Source organism: Lissotriton vulgaris, chromosome 3_1 (assembly GCF_964263255.1).
Source record: "Lissotriton vulgaris chromosome 3_1, aLisVul1.2, whole genome shotgun sequence".
NCBI lineage: Eukaryota > Metazoa > Chordata > Amphibia > Caudata > Salamandridae > Lissotriton > Lissotriton vulgaris.
In genome coordinates this window covers 766,321,752-766,337,654 of record NC_141689.1, presented here as the reverse complement: position 1 = coordinate 766,337,654, position 15,903 = coordinate 766,321,752, and the positions used below count along the sequence as shown (strand labels likewise).

Below are 15,903 nucleotides of genomic sequence, written 5' to 3'. Positions count from 1 at the left end.
CCAAAAACTCCATGTGAAAATCTGATGAAAAAGGTGGAGTTAATAAGGAAATCAGAACTGGAATTAATAATGTCCTTGTTAATTCCTCATTTGTGAAGGAACCTGGATTTTCCCCACGTCTGTATTTACTGATGCCATCAGTGTTTGTATCACAGGGGGTAGGGAAAATCTGGACCTTTTTCTGGGCCACTCGTAATTAATGCCTAGGGCTACAGGTTAGGTTAAAGCAACTGGCCCAGTCCAGGCCTCAAAAAGAAGAAAACAGCAAAATCTATCTCAATAGATACTGGAATGCTTCCAAGTGAATCATGGAATACAAGCAGCAATTGTACCCCACTCATCCAGAATTATCATATAACTAGCAACTTAAAATAGAGGGTGAAAAATGCAGTAATTTTCTTAATACAGTGGGAGACTTCTTGCGTCTTGTTGGGGATCCTTAAAAAACTAAATTCAGAAATATATATGACATTTGCCAAGTCAGAGGACGTAAGCCCAACCAGTAAACCATGATGCACTTACATTCCAGACATGTTTTTCTGTTTCATTTCAAATACCAGTTGTTAAAATGTTAGCATCTTTTTTTGTGTTGACCACACAGAGTCATTTAAGTGTATAGCCCCATCAATAGGGCACAATGCAGGAGCCTCCCAATGAAGGACCTCATATATACAGAGTTTAAGATCTCAGTTTGAGTACTTGAAGGGGGTCTGGCTACTTACTTGGACCCTCATTACCAGTTGCACAGTACTGGTGGGGTGCAAACATGGCACCCCTACTTACTGGTAGCATTTAGTAACACCCCAACAGTACCATACACTTATGAGGTAAACCCCATGGAATGGGCAACAGCTATACGGACTCTGTTTTACTGGGCATAATAACACATGGTATTCCCAATTCTGTGGAATTTATGACTTCCATTTCCCATCTGCTCTGAGCAAGTGGTAAATGGGAGCATGGGTTTCTATGTGGGTGGAAGTGGTGGGATGGTGTGGGCAGAATGAGGAAAGAAGAAGTGTCTCGGCAGGGGCAAGCATTGAATGCAGGGGCGGCTCCTCCACTAGGGTGGGGGAGCATCGCCCCACTTCTTTCTTGCAGTGCAAGAAGCAGAAACTTGGTTGAAGGAGGGTGGGAGGACGAGGCTGCTCTGCGAGCAGGGGAGGAGTGGTGTGCCCACTCCTGCCTTGAGTGCACAAAGACTGTTTGGTCAGCACTCTGGGGCCACCAAACCAGTCATGAGCACTCTGCCCTTCTCCATGCAGGGTGCAAAGCAGCCTACATGGAGAACATAGCCTCCCCATAAAAGCCTGGATGGGCACCGATCCCACCAATCACAAAGCTACTTGCTGCATTGTGATTGGCTTAGGGGAGGGAACCTGGCTGCCTGCGAGCAAGAGCCGAGAAGACCTGGAACCTGGCCGGCGGAAAGGTACGTTTAAATTACTTTCTTTTAAAAAAATTATTACAATAAAAGCGTGACCTCCCCCGCGACCCTCTCCCTCACGCGTGACCACCTGCTCCCACCCTCCCACCCACGAGCCATTCCGGCCGCGACTGATTGTAGGCCGCCCCCCCGTCCCAGATAAGAAGGGTGGACAGGGAGGGAAGAAGAGGCCTGGCTGCTGTTGTAGCGGAAGCTTAAAGATATTTTAGTGGTTGTTTTTTCCAGTAAGTAAAAACGGGTCAGCTGTTTCCACACTCAGGTGCCAAAAGACTGGGTCATTAATGATCGCACAGAGCCCTACCAACTCGGAATGAGGGTCTTGGCGTTGAGTTTCTTCACATTGTTTGAGGCCAACTCCAGGTTCATTTGAGTCAACCACTTTTGAGGACAAAAATATGTTACAGATGTCAATGCAACTTGTTCATAACAGGGTGATGTTCACCATGCCCTTTTTAGGTCGAGCCTGGACAACGGATGCCCTGTTGCAAGGCATGCAGTATGCCCTTGAAGCCCTGCCCACTCTCCGCCCATATTTTTCGTTGGCTTGTGTCATTGTCCTTCGTAAATGCTGGCTTGTGATTCGCAAATTGGCTTGTTAGTCCGTCCTTAATACCGCCTTGTTTTCATTTGTAACCTGCCATGGGGATTGGCCCTTTTACTTCGGTTGTTACATGGTACGTATTATTTAATCTGTAAGCACTACTTTCTTTAATGAGTTTCTTTTGCTGCAGACAGTTCATGTGCTGCTTCAGCTGGTTTTTAAATAGCTCTCCACAGTAATGCCTTCTGCCCACATTGCGCGCTGTATTGGCTGAAAAACGTCCAGCAGGAGGGTCATGAGAACAGCAGGACCGGGTCTGTTTACGGGTCTGTTTACTCTTTATTTTTATCAAATCATTCCTTCACTGCCCCAGCAGATTCTAGCGCTCCCTTCATTCATTGTTCGTGGGCTTGCAGCATTTGTCTTCGACCATAAGGTGAGCGGGTAATATGGTAGAATAGAGTCATCGACCGGGGTTAGGGATGAACGTGGCATATTAAACAAAAAATACCACAGCAGCACACATTGTCCTCGACCTCAGCGTAGTATCCTATGATTCTGGATACAGCTCTTCATCTATACTACTATTATAAAGAGAGAACTGGGAACCTTTGAGGCGGGTAAACTCAAAAAGTACCGCACCAATCACAACACCCAATACAGCATTGGAAAGGGGAGATGCAGCAGATGGACATAGGCTATACAGCTGGGCACCATATACATTACAAAGGTGAAAGAAGCAAAGGGGTAAAGTAGTCCCTTGTGGGCGTTAGTGTGGGCGTGTCAATGGGCGTCCAACATTTAGAGAGGGGCATGGCACAACAGTACAGGGGTGTGCCACAACAGCAGTACATTATTACTTTGTGGGCGTGAAGCTTTCACAGGCACAACAGTGTTGTCAGAGGGTCATGCCAACAGCGTTGTCAGAGGGGCGTGACACGTAGAGCGCCTTTAAGGTGCATGCCCATTCACGAACCACCTTCGTGTCTGACACGTACGTACCAATGTGCGTTCTCAGTACGCGACGCCACCCTTCTGGGGCGCGCCTTTCGGAAGCAATGTGCGCACAGATTCACGATGTCAGGACGCGACATTAACAATTCAGAGGTACGTGGAGAAACACTAAGCTACGAAACATTTCACATTCAGCCAACATTACTGCGGCGAAAACTTTGTGCACATACAAATTTTCAGAGGGGGCAGAGAAAGAAATAACATAAAAAGGGGCGCGCCTTTCGTCAGCAACGTTCTCAGTACGCGATGTCACCCTTCTGAAAGGAGGCTGCAGTACAATTAACAAAAAAAAACAGGTGCGCGGCTTTCAACACGAAGGTGCGTGCACATTCACTACCCACACGGGCGAATCTAACACGCAGCACTGACAGACCTTGACATACTGACTAAGCCACAGGGAGGAAAAATAAAAGCGAAAACACTTGCGGTTACATTGGCGCTCCAACGGCTCCAGCTCCAGCCGACATACCCGGACAACGTCGGGACGGGCTGCTAGTTCTCTTATAAAACTGACTCAAAGAGGGTGATCGAGGAGGCTGGGGTTTTAAGCGGGAATTTGTTGTTGACTATAGGCAAAGGTCAGTTTGGCAAGTGGGAGAGGGAAGCCCTTTTTTGTCGTTATATTAGGTAGGAGCTTTTTGACTTTCACGTAATTGCGAAATGTGTATCTGTTTCTTTCTTTTTCTAAATATATAAACCCTAAAACTACGTTCGGAAATGCAATACAGTAAGAGCTGGAAACTCTCAGTTTTTTGGAAGTTTTAAAACAACATCTGCTTAGCACCCATACGCGCCCCCCTCCCATTCCACGTAATTTAACTCTTCTCCACCACCACCCTCCAATGGCTTAACAACCCTCCTCCCTCACCTTTTTCACAAAATGCTTTTCAAAGAAAACGCGAATAGAGCTTTGTGTGTTCTAACTTCCTATTTTTAAATACATGCCGGCATCTGTCTGCACGTGTTTTCCTTTACTTGTTTTAATTTTATTCAGGGGATTGCACTGGGCCTGGCCGCAGAATCAATTAAATGTATCCGTCATCCGTGCTTTACCCCTAGACAGTAGTGGTCGGGGGTGGGAGTAGCTGCCGGGCAGTGACGTGGGAAGGGGAGGAGCAGGGTGGGGGGTAGTAATCTATGGATTATGGAGGATTACAGGTATGTAAACATATAAATAAATAAAACGAATTTCGTTGCGTGCACTGCATCCCCAAATGCGATGCAGTGCACGCAACGAAATTCGTTTTATTTATGTATATGTTTACTTACCTGTAATCCATAGATTACTACCCCCCACCCGGCCCCTCCCCCTCCCCACTTCACCGCCCGGCAGCTACTCCCACCACCCACCGCTACTGCCCCTAGGCAACAAGCTTAAATCCTGGCATCTCCTCTCACCTTTCAGTTACATGGGGGCCATTAAATTGGATAACTAACAACAGCTGTTGTATTGTGCCAAGAGGCTCCATTGGGATGAACATGTGTTTTTTACAATTACATAAATTCTATTTTTTGCGTTAAATCCATTCTTATGACTATGCCTATGCATTAAACGGTGTCATTCATTTAATTACTCTGACAGTTCAGTTAAGCTAAATGCAATAAGTGTCTGTATCTGCTCCCCATCCGTTTATTCTAGGACATCGAAATGTCTCCCTACATAATTTAGTGCTTAACACACATTTAAATAAACGTGATTGGTGACTACTACGGCTGCTGCCCACCTCTGCTCTATTCTTTTAATAGTCTTCAACTTCATACGGAAAAGGGAGTATGCAAACAGCACTTCTTAGCCTTCAGTTGGATATAATCGGGACAGTCACAGCAGGGCCGGGTTTAGCGCTGGTAGCGCCCGGTGCGACAATCATTTTTGGTGCCTCGTACCCCATGACCACCTCCTCGGATTCTCTATCTACCGCCAGGCAAAAGTGCCCTTCATCTCTCCAATCATAAGCTATTGTTAAACACAGCACCCCCCTGAGGTCGGCGCCCCCTCCACAGGTCAGCACCCAGTGCGGCTGCACCAGTCGCACTGCCCTAAAGCCGGCCCTGAGTCACAGAATGAAAAGCACAAACTTTTGAGTGAATATTTTTTACGTTAAATCCATTGTCATAACTGGTGTTGTGCAGCAATCACACCACACTATTGTCTGCCACATGTGTAGGGCTAAACATAAACATAACATGTACATTTGTAAAGCCCACGTATCACCCGAAGGTCTCAAGGCGCTGAATAACAGAAAAGATGTCACACTAGGAACATGCTAAGCAGTGGAAATAGTGATGTTTGCGTCGCTGCCTCAATTGAATCCTAAAACAGAGAGTATTACGAATTCACAAGAATCTAACAATGCAATATCCATGTTAGAGGAGCATAAAGTATATTCTCCAAATATTTGTTTTAAAATCCCTTAATGGCTAATGCTGTTCATCAGGGTATGTTGCCTTTGTTAACCGCTGATGTAATTCTACCAAAGTCTCATCTTTCTGGTGTTCATTTACTAATATTACACTGGGCAACTTGAACACCACGAATTTGTAGCTATTTTCAATACAAGAAAGTTACGTTGTGAAATTCTGTGCACAAATAGAACTTATGTTCATGTGTTTAATTCCTCTGTACGTTGTTCTGTTAAAGCAACCATAACTACAACCACCAAATGCACCAGTTTCTAAAGCTCAAGGCTAGAAACTTTATTTCCTGATGAAATAGAAACATATGGTAAGCTTAGGCAAATGGCTTTGTACTAAAGATGCACCTAACTATATACGCATGCGAAACAAATAAATGACATGCTCCTAGCTGTTGCACCAAACAGGCGCACAATAGCACAATAAAGGGAAAACGTGGAGGACGGGGGCGGGGGCCGGTGCACCATCTCCTCTGGTAGTTGGCACTTTTTGCCTCAATCACCATTTTTTATTATGCCCATAAACATAATATCAAGTAGCCCCACAAAGGGCTATATTTATGTGTGCAGACATCTGTTTTTAATTCTTTTCAACGCTGAAAGAAACAGATCTAAAGCAAAGCTCCTATCTATTTGGTTTTTTTTGGTCACCAAAAAAGCTAAGCTATCTACACAGTTCCACACCACACAATTCAAATGCACACATTTCCAATTCACACCACATAATTCCACAACAAAGCACAAATAAAATCAAGATTACACTACCCACTACATACATCCAATCCATACCACACAATTCCACATTATGCTATACGATTCAACAGCACACCACATAATTAACCTACATTGCATACCACAAAACAAAATACTATTCCACATAATTACACTCCATAATTACACTCCATAGCACACAATCCCGTTCCACAGAAGTGTGGCTCAATGGTTAGAGCGGCAGACCTTGATGCAGAGCGCTGGCCAGGGACCAGGGTTCGATTCCCGCCTCGGCGGGATCGGGCTTAAATTCCTCTGACCGGATATTCTCGCCTCAGTGTCGAATCTAAGCATGGGCCCTACGCTGCAACTCTGGGCAATAGCTTGCTTAGTCTCCACAACGGCCCCCGATACACAAGGGATGCCTGGTTTCACCATGGGATGCCCAGGAGTGGACACCTCACAAGGAAAAGCCAGGAGGGGCTCCCTTGTGGTAGGAGTACAAGCGCCAGGATGCTTACGGGTTACTGTTCGCGCTATACAAATACAACACATTTACATTTACATTTACATAATTCCAATACACTCAATACCACATAACTAGCCACATAATTCCACAGCACACCATACCACATCATTCCACTACACAAATCCATTTCACACCACGCATTTCCACACCACGACCCACATAATTCTACTACACACCACATACATACACTCTATTACACAGGGAAAAAGCATTGCCCTTTACAATGCCAATAGCTCTAACTCAAGCAAATGCGAGACCTATTGCATTTCCCATGCTTGTTCTATGTAGAGCTGGCATGCCTGATTGGTGACTGACGAGTACAGCTGCCAGAACACACTCCGGGGTCTGGCACAATCCAGCGAGTCCACGAAATGACGTTGACTGCCGAGCTTGGCTCCAATCACCTTTATCTGAGAAATATATACATGGAAAGAGTGGCCTGTTAGCACAGCCACACTCACAACCTCCAGACCCAGGGATGTGTTAACGATATAAATATTTCGAGTAAGAGAGGGGAGGGGACACCGTGGCTGTCTGCACCGAAGGAGTCCGTGTTCCACAGCACAGGAAAGACTGGAGGCCGCCAAAGGAAAGCAGCAATTTATTTTCTTGACGCTGATATCTGCTTGGTGCTCTCTGCACAACTGGGAAACATTTCTGACCGTGCATAGGCCCTAAATAATTCCCTAACCACCTGCCACCACATTCATCAATCTGTACTTTCACTGGGGAATCTCAGCATGTGGCATGTAATGCTAACCCGCCTCTTTGCTAGTCCGGAAGGTAAACTCCCAGGTGGCCAGCACAGTTTCACCACACATTCTGACAAGTTCAGACAGACGATCACTTCACCTGTGGAAAATGAGAAACTGATTGCTTGCCTCCTTCAGGCGATGCATTTGACCCCAGGGCTTGCCGGGGCATGCGCTGACAGAGATGACCAGTCGCAATTTTATAGATCTTTTATCGCACTTCACTGAAGCCATTGCAGTAACACTTAAAGGCATGTTAACTCTGGGCACACGTATGCTAAAAAATACATGTTAACTCTGGGCACACGTGTGCTAAAAAATACAGAACATTTGACATTCCAGTCCTTTAGAGGACATGTCTTAAGCTTTACAACTGGTAGAAAATAGTAGTGACAAACCAAGAGGAAGCCCAGACGATGGGTAACGTTTACAATGTGGTGTTTGTCATGATGGGCTTATATCACAAGCCTTTACAGTGCAGGTAAATACAACGAGGGACCTTTTTAAATGTTTTTCAACGCAGGTCTTTACAAGGCAGTCACATTTTTTCTTTAAATGACATTGTTTTATGTCACTTAGTAAAAGGGAGGGGTTACTAGATGGGGTATTAAGCAGTCAGGGATTAGTGGAGGTAAAGGGAGATAGATATACATACATCAATTACACTGTTGCATTCACCAGTGTTTAGTTATAGATAGGTCAGACTTTCCATTGGAAGAGTGCTTTTTGTGTTTTTAATAACTTTGGTTGCATGTGATGTATTTTCAGAAAAATTTCTTTAACCCCTTCCATGGTCCTGTCGGAGCACTCCCTTCCTGGTGCTGTGAACGGCCAACGGCGGTCGCAGCCTTGCCCACTCATTAGAACGCCCGCACATCAGCGGAATTGCCGCCGCGGTTAAGGCGTTAAAGAAAGTTTATCCACCTCAGCTGCCTCATTGAAAGTTTCGGGGTTATCTGTCAAGTGGGGGCTGATAAAAAGGGGGATGCTTAAACACTTTTTCCCCATGCAATTTCCATAGGGAAAATTAGACAACAGTGCAGAAAAAATGGCTGAACAAAATTACACCAAATTTGGCAGAAAGCTAGACTTTACCCAGAATGCATGCTTTTTGTGACTTGGTGTAAGCCAATTCAGCCAATGTAGAGAAATTAAGATTGAACATTTTCTATACTTGAGGTCTGTCCCGTTAACCGCTGGATTGGTGTTTTCTTTGTAAAAATACCAATCTACCAACTTTGTACAAAATTATAATATAAAAACAATGTTTTCTGCGGTGGAAATGTATCTAAAAGTTGATTACTTGGCAAATCAGTTAGATCAACTATTTAAAGCTAAGAGCTATTGGCTTTCTCAAGGACAGTTTTACACAAATGCTGAACAAACAAGCGTGGCCTAATTTAACAGTTTAGCCTTAATATTTGAAAGGCAAGACCTATTGGCTTTACCAGTGCTTATTGCCCAAGTCAATTCCCTAACGTCTCTTGAACAAATTGGGGATTGGAGGTAGGGAAGGGACTTGGACCACCTTCCCCTACTTTTTGCACCCCTTACACCTACTTTAAAATGGGTGTAAGAGTATTGAATAGGAAAAGGCGTTGGTAGCGTTTGTTCTACACAGATTTGCCTTTTTGGCACTCACCAGGTTGTCAATGCCATTTCCCAAGGCACTTCCATTTTCCCGCACCCAAATCACACCAGAAACTTCAGTCGATTTTCCATAGTAGTAAGGGCTATATCCACCCAAAGAAATTAACAGAATTGGATTCTGTAAATGATAAGTTGGTATTCGCTGTTAATGCAACTTTTTGTGCATTTATGCTTCACATACACATGCAAAGTATTTCAGACATCAAAACCATCAGTTCACAGTAGCAGTAAATCCTGTAAAAGTAAAAAGGGGAACATGTTGGAGATAGTGTTAAAACTGTGCTGCCTCAGTAAGAGAGCAGGATGGGCTCCAATCGGGGCAATAAAAACAGGAGAGTTTCCCTCAATAGGCATAATCATTCATCTGGGTTTATTATACTTTTTAATGGTCATACCAATTTTAGCAGGATGCTTAACACCTTGGCTGCGCAGGATATTCCTCTGCTGTGCTCGGCCATAATGATAATGGGTGTGGTCATGACGAGCTGAGCTCGTCATGAGCACCGAAGGGGTTGAAGCTGATATAATGATAGCTAACTCATAATCTCTCTCACCCGACAGGCACTACCACAGCATGGATGATTTCAGCCACTATGATTTGCTGGATGCAAACACACAGTCCAGAGTCGCCGAGGGACACAAAGCAAGCTTCTGCCTAGAAGACACATCTTGCGATTATGGATACAATAGAAGGTTTGCTTGTTCAGCACACCGACAGGTAAGATTGGACAATAAAGAATCTTTAGTGTCAACATTCAAAATTCTCAAAAAGTACCTTAATCTGCTGTTAGAGTTCTGCTGTCACAAAGGGATGCAGAGAGCTCCAGAACATATTGTGTGCTACCACCTTCAGGGATGATCTGGTGACAGAAGAAGTGAACAGTCCAATGATGGAGAGAAAAGGCAAAATTCCATCTCCTGGCAATAGCAGAATACATGTGTTGCTCAGGCACACTCTACAATGACTGATCCACATGCAGCCAGTGTTTTCCATCCTCAGTGAAGGCGTGTGCTGGGTGTGTGCTCTACCTCTTCTGGGTTACGATGTCTGCAAGTGTCTTTGGCTTTTTCTGCTCCTCTGCGTCGGAAACATTAGGTCATCCTCTGGGAATGTAGAGGATGGTTACAGCACCAGGGGAGTAGTCCAGCGAGCATAGGCTATTTGTTTTAAGGCCCTTTCCAACTCCACACTGGGATTTCACACTTATACAAGGTCCCAATCTAAGATTGTTAGTTAGCCATTGAACTTTGTTATTGTTTTTCCCAATTCAACACATGCTTCCTGTCCTTTAAGTATAACAGGAGGGTTTGGAGCTCAGTCCATTGGGTTGGAACGCAGTCATAGTTCCGTTTTCAATAGCTTCATAATCTCCTTGTCTTCTTTTTTTGCCTCTTTTTCAGATTTTTATTAAGTGCTTGAGTTTTGAGGGTCCTGTTCCTCTTCCAGTACTGTATGTGCCTTATCTCTCCAGTGCCTCTCTGTGGTTTGGATAAGCAAAGTTCTACTGGAGGACATCACCCGCACCTTGGGAAAGACAGGTTCAAGACGAGGGATTCTTCTTTGTAGCCAGCAGTTAAGAATTAGACGAGCCTGTTGTATATACCACTGGCACCAGATGAAGTACTTTGTATGTAAAGAGGACATGTCATAAATCCACCAGGTGTATACACAGGAACAGTTTTTCAGACACTCAGCTTACTAGGCCTAGCTTTTTCAGACAATATAGACAATATAGCGTGGATGACCTTGTCAAAAAACCTCACATTAAATTCTCTTAAATTTCCAACATTCATAATCCTTTTAATTTGATGCATAACATGCTTCCAGTTGGCAAATACAAATATCTACTCCTTAAGCGTTTGGCTTTTAATAAACACCTCATCCAAACTTGCTGTTAGGTGCCCTAACTTATGAAGCAGAACACAGAGTCAGTGTGGCAGTGTGCTTAGTAATATAAGTCATGAGTGGGCGAATGGAAAAGGAGCCGAGTATCATCAACATATGAAATTCAATTCAGGCCAAAGGAACGGATGAGAAGTATCAAGGGTTGCATATAGATGTTGAATATGTTCGGAGACGAGAACCAGGCAAGAGTGGTGTTTGTAAGGACTATATCCGCCAAATGGTTGATCATAATACTCCTCCTCAATTTTTAGATAAGGGGAAAAGAGATATGGGTCTCTAGTTAGATTCATGAGATGATCCCAATTAGGTTTTACAGTTATTCTGAATCATTGCTTTGCTTCTGGCTAGGTTACCAAATAGTAGAAAGAGCATGTGACAGATTTCCAGGCAGTGCTTAAGATATGGAGGGATGTATGATGTTACAACGCGGTCTTTACACCGCACTACCATTACAACGCTGGTTTTACAACGCAAGTCGTTACCACGACTTGCGCTGTAGGGTGCTGGGTTTAGGAATAGTACAATTTACTATTCCAACTCCAGCCTACGTACAGTAGGGAAGGTGTTGGAATAGTAAATCCACTATTCCTTGCCTAGAGCGCCCTCCAGCGCAAGTCGTGGTAATGACTTGCGTTGTAAAACCAGCATTGTAATGGTAGTGCGGTGTAAAGGCCGCGTTGTAATGGATGTTCCCCGTTATGGAGACCCTACAGGCTTTAGAAGCAGCCAGATAGCATCAATCAAACAGGCAATGGTAGCACACTGTCGCAGTGAGTAACATGCAGATATCAGCTTGAAGTTTATTTAGCAACACAAAACTCTGTCTCCAAACATCAGCTGTCTGTTTATGAATATAAATGCATTTTGTTATCAGATACACAGTTTTCGTTTTGCAAATATAATCTTTATTCCGACATAAAATTATCATTTTCACAAAAAACCTGATCTTGCAATATCAATTTTTAACTGTTAGGAAATATATTTAGTGACCAAACAACATTTTGCCATTTACCATCAGAAGGAATTCTGTTTTGAGGGTGTTAAGTTTGAGTTGGTTACGAGTCAGCCTACGTTGATATTTTGTCAAGGGGTTATTAAGGATGCTGAGGTCATCGAGATAGGCGATTTTCATGAAGAATTGAGTATCATCTGCATACATGTGGTAGGAGATGTGAGAGAGTTTGAGGATTTCGGTCATGGACTCCTTGTACAGGTTGAACAGTGTTGGGCGAGAGTTAAGCCTTGGGGGACGCCTAGTGTAACTGGTGACTGATAAGAGAGAGTGTTGATTAGAACCCGCTGAGATATGTTGTGAAGGAATGAGGTGAACCATATTAGCACGGTACCGGAGAGACCCATCCTGAGTTCTAATGGTTCAGAAGAGTTTCATGATGGACAGCGTCGAAGGCAGTTGACAGGTCCAGCAACATTAGTAAGCAGGATTCATTCTGATCAAGAGAACGCAGATAGTCGTCACCTATTTTGACCAGGGTGATTTTGGTGCTATGGCCCGGTCTGAGACCAGATTGACATTGGTGAAATTGACATTGAATTGGTGGAGTAGTTGGAATTGCTCGATGTGATTGTGAAGCTCTAAGTGCACACATTCTTCAAATAGTTTCACCAGAGCTGAGGTGTTGAAGATAGGGCGGTAGTTGAAGGGGTTAGACTGATCGGAGTTGGGTTTTTCAAAGATAGGTGTAACCTGACCACTTTTTAGGCATTCCGATAATGAGCCTTGGATAAGTGAGGCATTGATAATCCTAGTCCATAGGGGGAGTAGGAGGTGAATGTATTCATTGAAGAGTTTTGAAGGAAGGGGATCATTGAAGTGGTTGGAGTATTTCAAAGAAGTTTTGAGATGCTGTTTTCCCCAAAGGTTCGAAAGTTGGACCAGGCAGCATTATTTTTAGATTTGTGAGGAGAAGTAGTCGGGCATTCTTGCTGAACATGTGGGAATGGGCGAGGGGAGGAACGCACAGTGAGAATTCCAAGGCATTTTTTAACTCAGTGGGGATTAGCATGATTTATAGTATCAAGCATCGAGTGAATGTAAGGGCTCCTGACTGATGGAAGCACTTAGATCTGGAGAACTATTCGAGTCAGACTCATCGGGGAGAGTCATTGGTAGTGTCCACTGTCAGATTCTTGGCAGTGGCTGGTTGATATGTAGTGGAGCATGTACTATTCTGGTTGATGGGAGGGATAGTATTTATTCATGAATATAATTTTCTACTCTCACCTCGAAATGTTGAGTGACTTCCGAAGGTGTGCTTCAGATTCTCAGGGAGACAGTGGAAAAATAGGGTCAACACACACTGCAGAAAGTGTGGTCTGTGGTGTTAGATTCTTTAATCAGAAGTGATATTATCATCAAAGTCTTGGTATGACGCTTGCATTTCTCATTACATTTGGAATTTCACAACCTTTCCCGTGTGGCTTTAATGTTGAAGTTACTTTAACTGCGACGTTATTCATAAAGTATGCATATACTCTATATATACATCTATATCTGCCTGGATGCCACACAGAAAAATATGACGCAAAACATTGTCGAACCCCTTTAAAAGCGCCTTGACAGACATTTGAGCTAAAATGTGCGAGCTCGATGAAATACTTTAACAGCTGCAGCACATTAGGAGACACAGTGAAGAAATTGTAATTCATAGTGGCTCCTCATATTGAAAGTATCAACGGATTATTTGTCCTAGAAATTCCTTTCAGAACACAATGTATAAACAGTATCCTCAGCTTGACCTTCGTTGGTTCATTCTTACTTTCAAGGACGTTAATATATCTCTGCTGTTCACAGACATCCAAAGCCGCTTGTCAAAACATGCTGGAATAAATATATTACGTGTAAGTTACAGGATAGGTAGGGCATGACGTGTTCCAAAGCAACTCAGATTACATTTCTGTCCAGGAACATCGAGAGGCATCAACAAGAAAAAAGTTCTCCTCCACAGAGAAAAAGTGGCCATGTCTTACTCAGTGTCCTAGTTCTACCGGACACTTAATGATGTCTTTGCCAGAGCTAAGGACACAGAACATCAAGGTAAATCATCAACAACAAAACAAAAGTGGGCACAAAATACCAAGTTAAACCATTGACCAAAAAAACTGGTCACAGAACACTACGATAAACCATTGGCAAGAAAAAAAACTGGACACAGAACACTACGATAAACCATTGGCAAGAAAAAAACTGGACACAGAACACTACGATAAACCATTGGCAAGAAAAAAAACTGGACACAGAACACTACGATAAACCATTGGCAAGAAAAAAACTGGACACAGAACACTACGATAAACAATTGACAAGATAAAAAACTGGACACAGCACTACGATAAACCATTGACAAGAAAAAAAACTAGACACAGAACACTACGATAAACCATTGAAAAGAAAAAAAACAGGTCACATAACACTACCATAAACCATTGACAAGAAAAAAAACTGGACACAAAACACTACGATAAACCATTGAAAAGAAAAAAAACAGGTCACAGAACACTACGATAAACAATTGACAAGAACAAAAACTGGACACAGAACAGTACGATAAACCACTGACAAGAAAAACAAGCATTTACAATGCAATAGGTCTCTCAACTGCGAATTTTTGAGCTATTGGCATTGTAAATGGCAAAGCTTTAAAAAAATTAAAAGCCATTGTTATGTACAATACCAAAAGCAACACCTATTGCATTGCAAAGCGCTGTGTCGCAAAGATGGCGCTACGCTTATTAAAGTAAAAAAAAGAATGACAATAAAAGAGTGAGGGGTGTAATTATGATCCGATGCACTCCGGAATGGCTGTGTGCACATTTAAATTAGCTTAGGGAAGCGCGCCTGCTGTGCAGGAGACAAAATAAATAAATACACAGAGCGCGGTGTCCCTAAAGGGTGCCCCGCACTCTGAAGTATAAAAATAACTAAATAAACAGAGCGCGGTGACCCTGAAGCGGCGCCGCACTCCGAATTAAAGTAAAAATAAATAAATAAATAAACAGAGCGCGGTGACCCTCAATGAGGGAAGGCGTTTGAGTAAACAAGAGTGTTTGTCTTTCAAGAGCTCTTAAACGCTGATGCACAGGCCTGTCTCGTGGCAACTGATAGCGCCCCTTTTCGCCTACGTTTTTTTTCAGTTTCATTTTATTGAGATCCCATAAGATGTAAAAAGGGAGCGGTCTACTTTCAGCATTCGATCTAGCTAAATATGTTGGCCATGTGAGTAATTACTGTGCGATTTGCATTTACCCCAAGAAACCTCCAGAATTCAGCCTGTATTCAAAAGTCTGTGTTAACATCTTTACTGCTTAAGCAATGGTGAAAAAGACAACTGATTATCGCTGTCGCTCTCCGGAACCATTTCCCACTAGCTGTGCAATTCTGCAGTCAAGAATGTTAACACTGTGTGGAGTCACGACCAGAATACGTACCCTAACTTACTCCCTCTTGTAATTAGAAACTGAACTTACCAGCACTAGTGCGCCCACACGCAAGCTTACACAGAGCGTGGTATCCCTAAAGGGGGCGCCAAGCTCTGAAGTAAAAGAAATAACTAAATAAACAGCGCACAGTGACAATGAAGTGGCGCAGCGCTCCAAATCAAAGTAAAAAAGAAAAATAAATAACCAGAGCGTGGTGACCCTCAATGAGGGAAAGCTCTTGAGTAAACAAGAGTGTTTGTCTTTCAAGAGCTCTTAAACACCGATGCGCAGGGCTGTCTCGTGGCAACTGATGGCGCCACTTTTCACCAACGTTTTTTCTCTGTTTTTTCTCTGAGATCCCATAAGATTCAAAACAGGGAGCAGTCTACTTTCAGCATTAGATCTGGCTAAATATGTTGGCCATGTGAGAAATTACTGTGCGATTTGCATTTACCCCAAGAAACCTCCAGAATTCAGCCTGTATTCAAAGCCTGTGTTAAAATTT

The 15,903-nt window shown here is 43.4% G+C and overlaps 1 protein-coding gene across 1 annotated transcript in view; it reads left to right on the top strand.

The window, feature by feature from the left end:
* The window catches only part of LOX (lysyl oxidase), a 100,338-nt gene that overhangs the window by 60,895 nt on the left and 23,540 nt on the right, over nt 1-15,903 (top strand). The window contains exon 4 of the mRNA XM_086961074.1: nt 9,617-9,773. Within this exon, the coding sequence (XP_086817200.1) occupies nt 9,617-9,773 (157 nt within the window). The remainder of the gene's footprint in view (nt 1-9,616; nt 9,774-15,903) is intronic.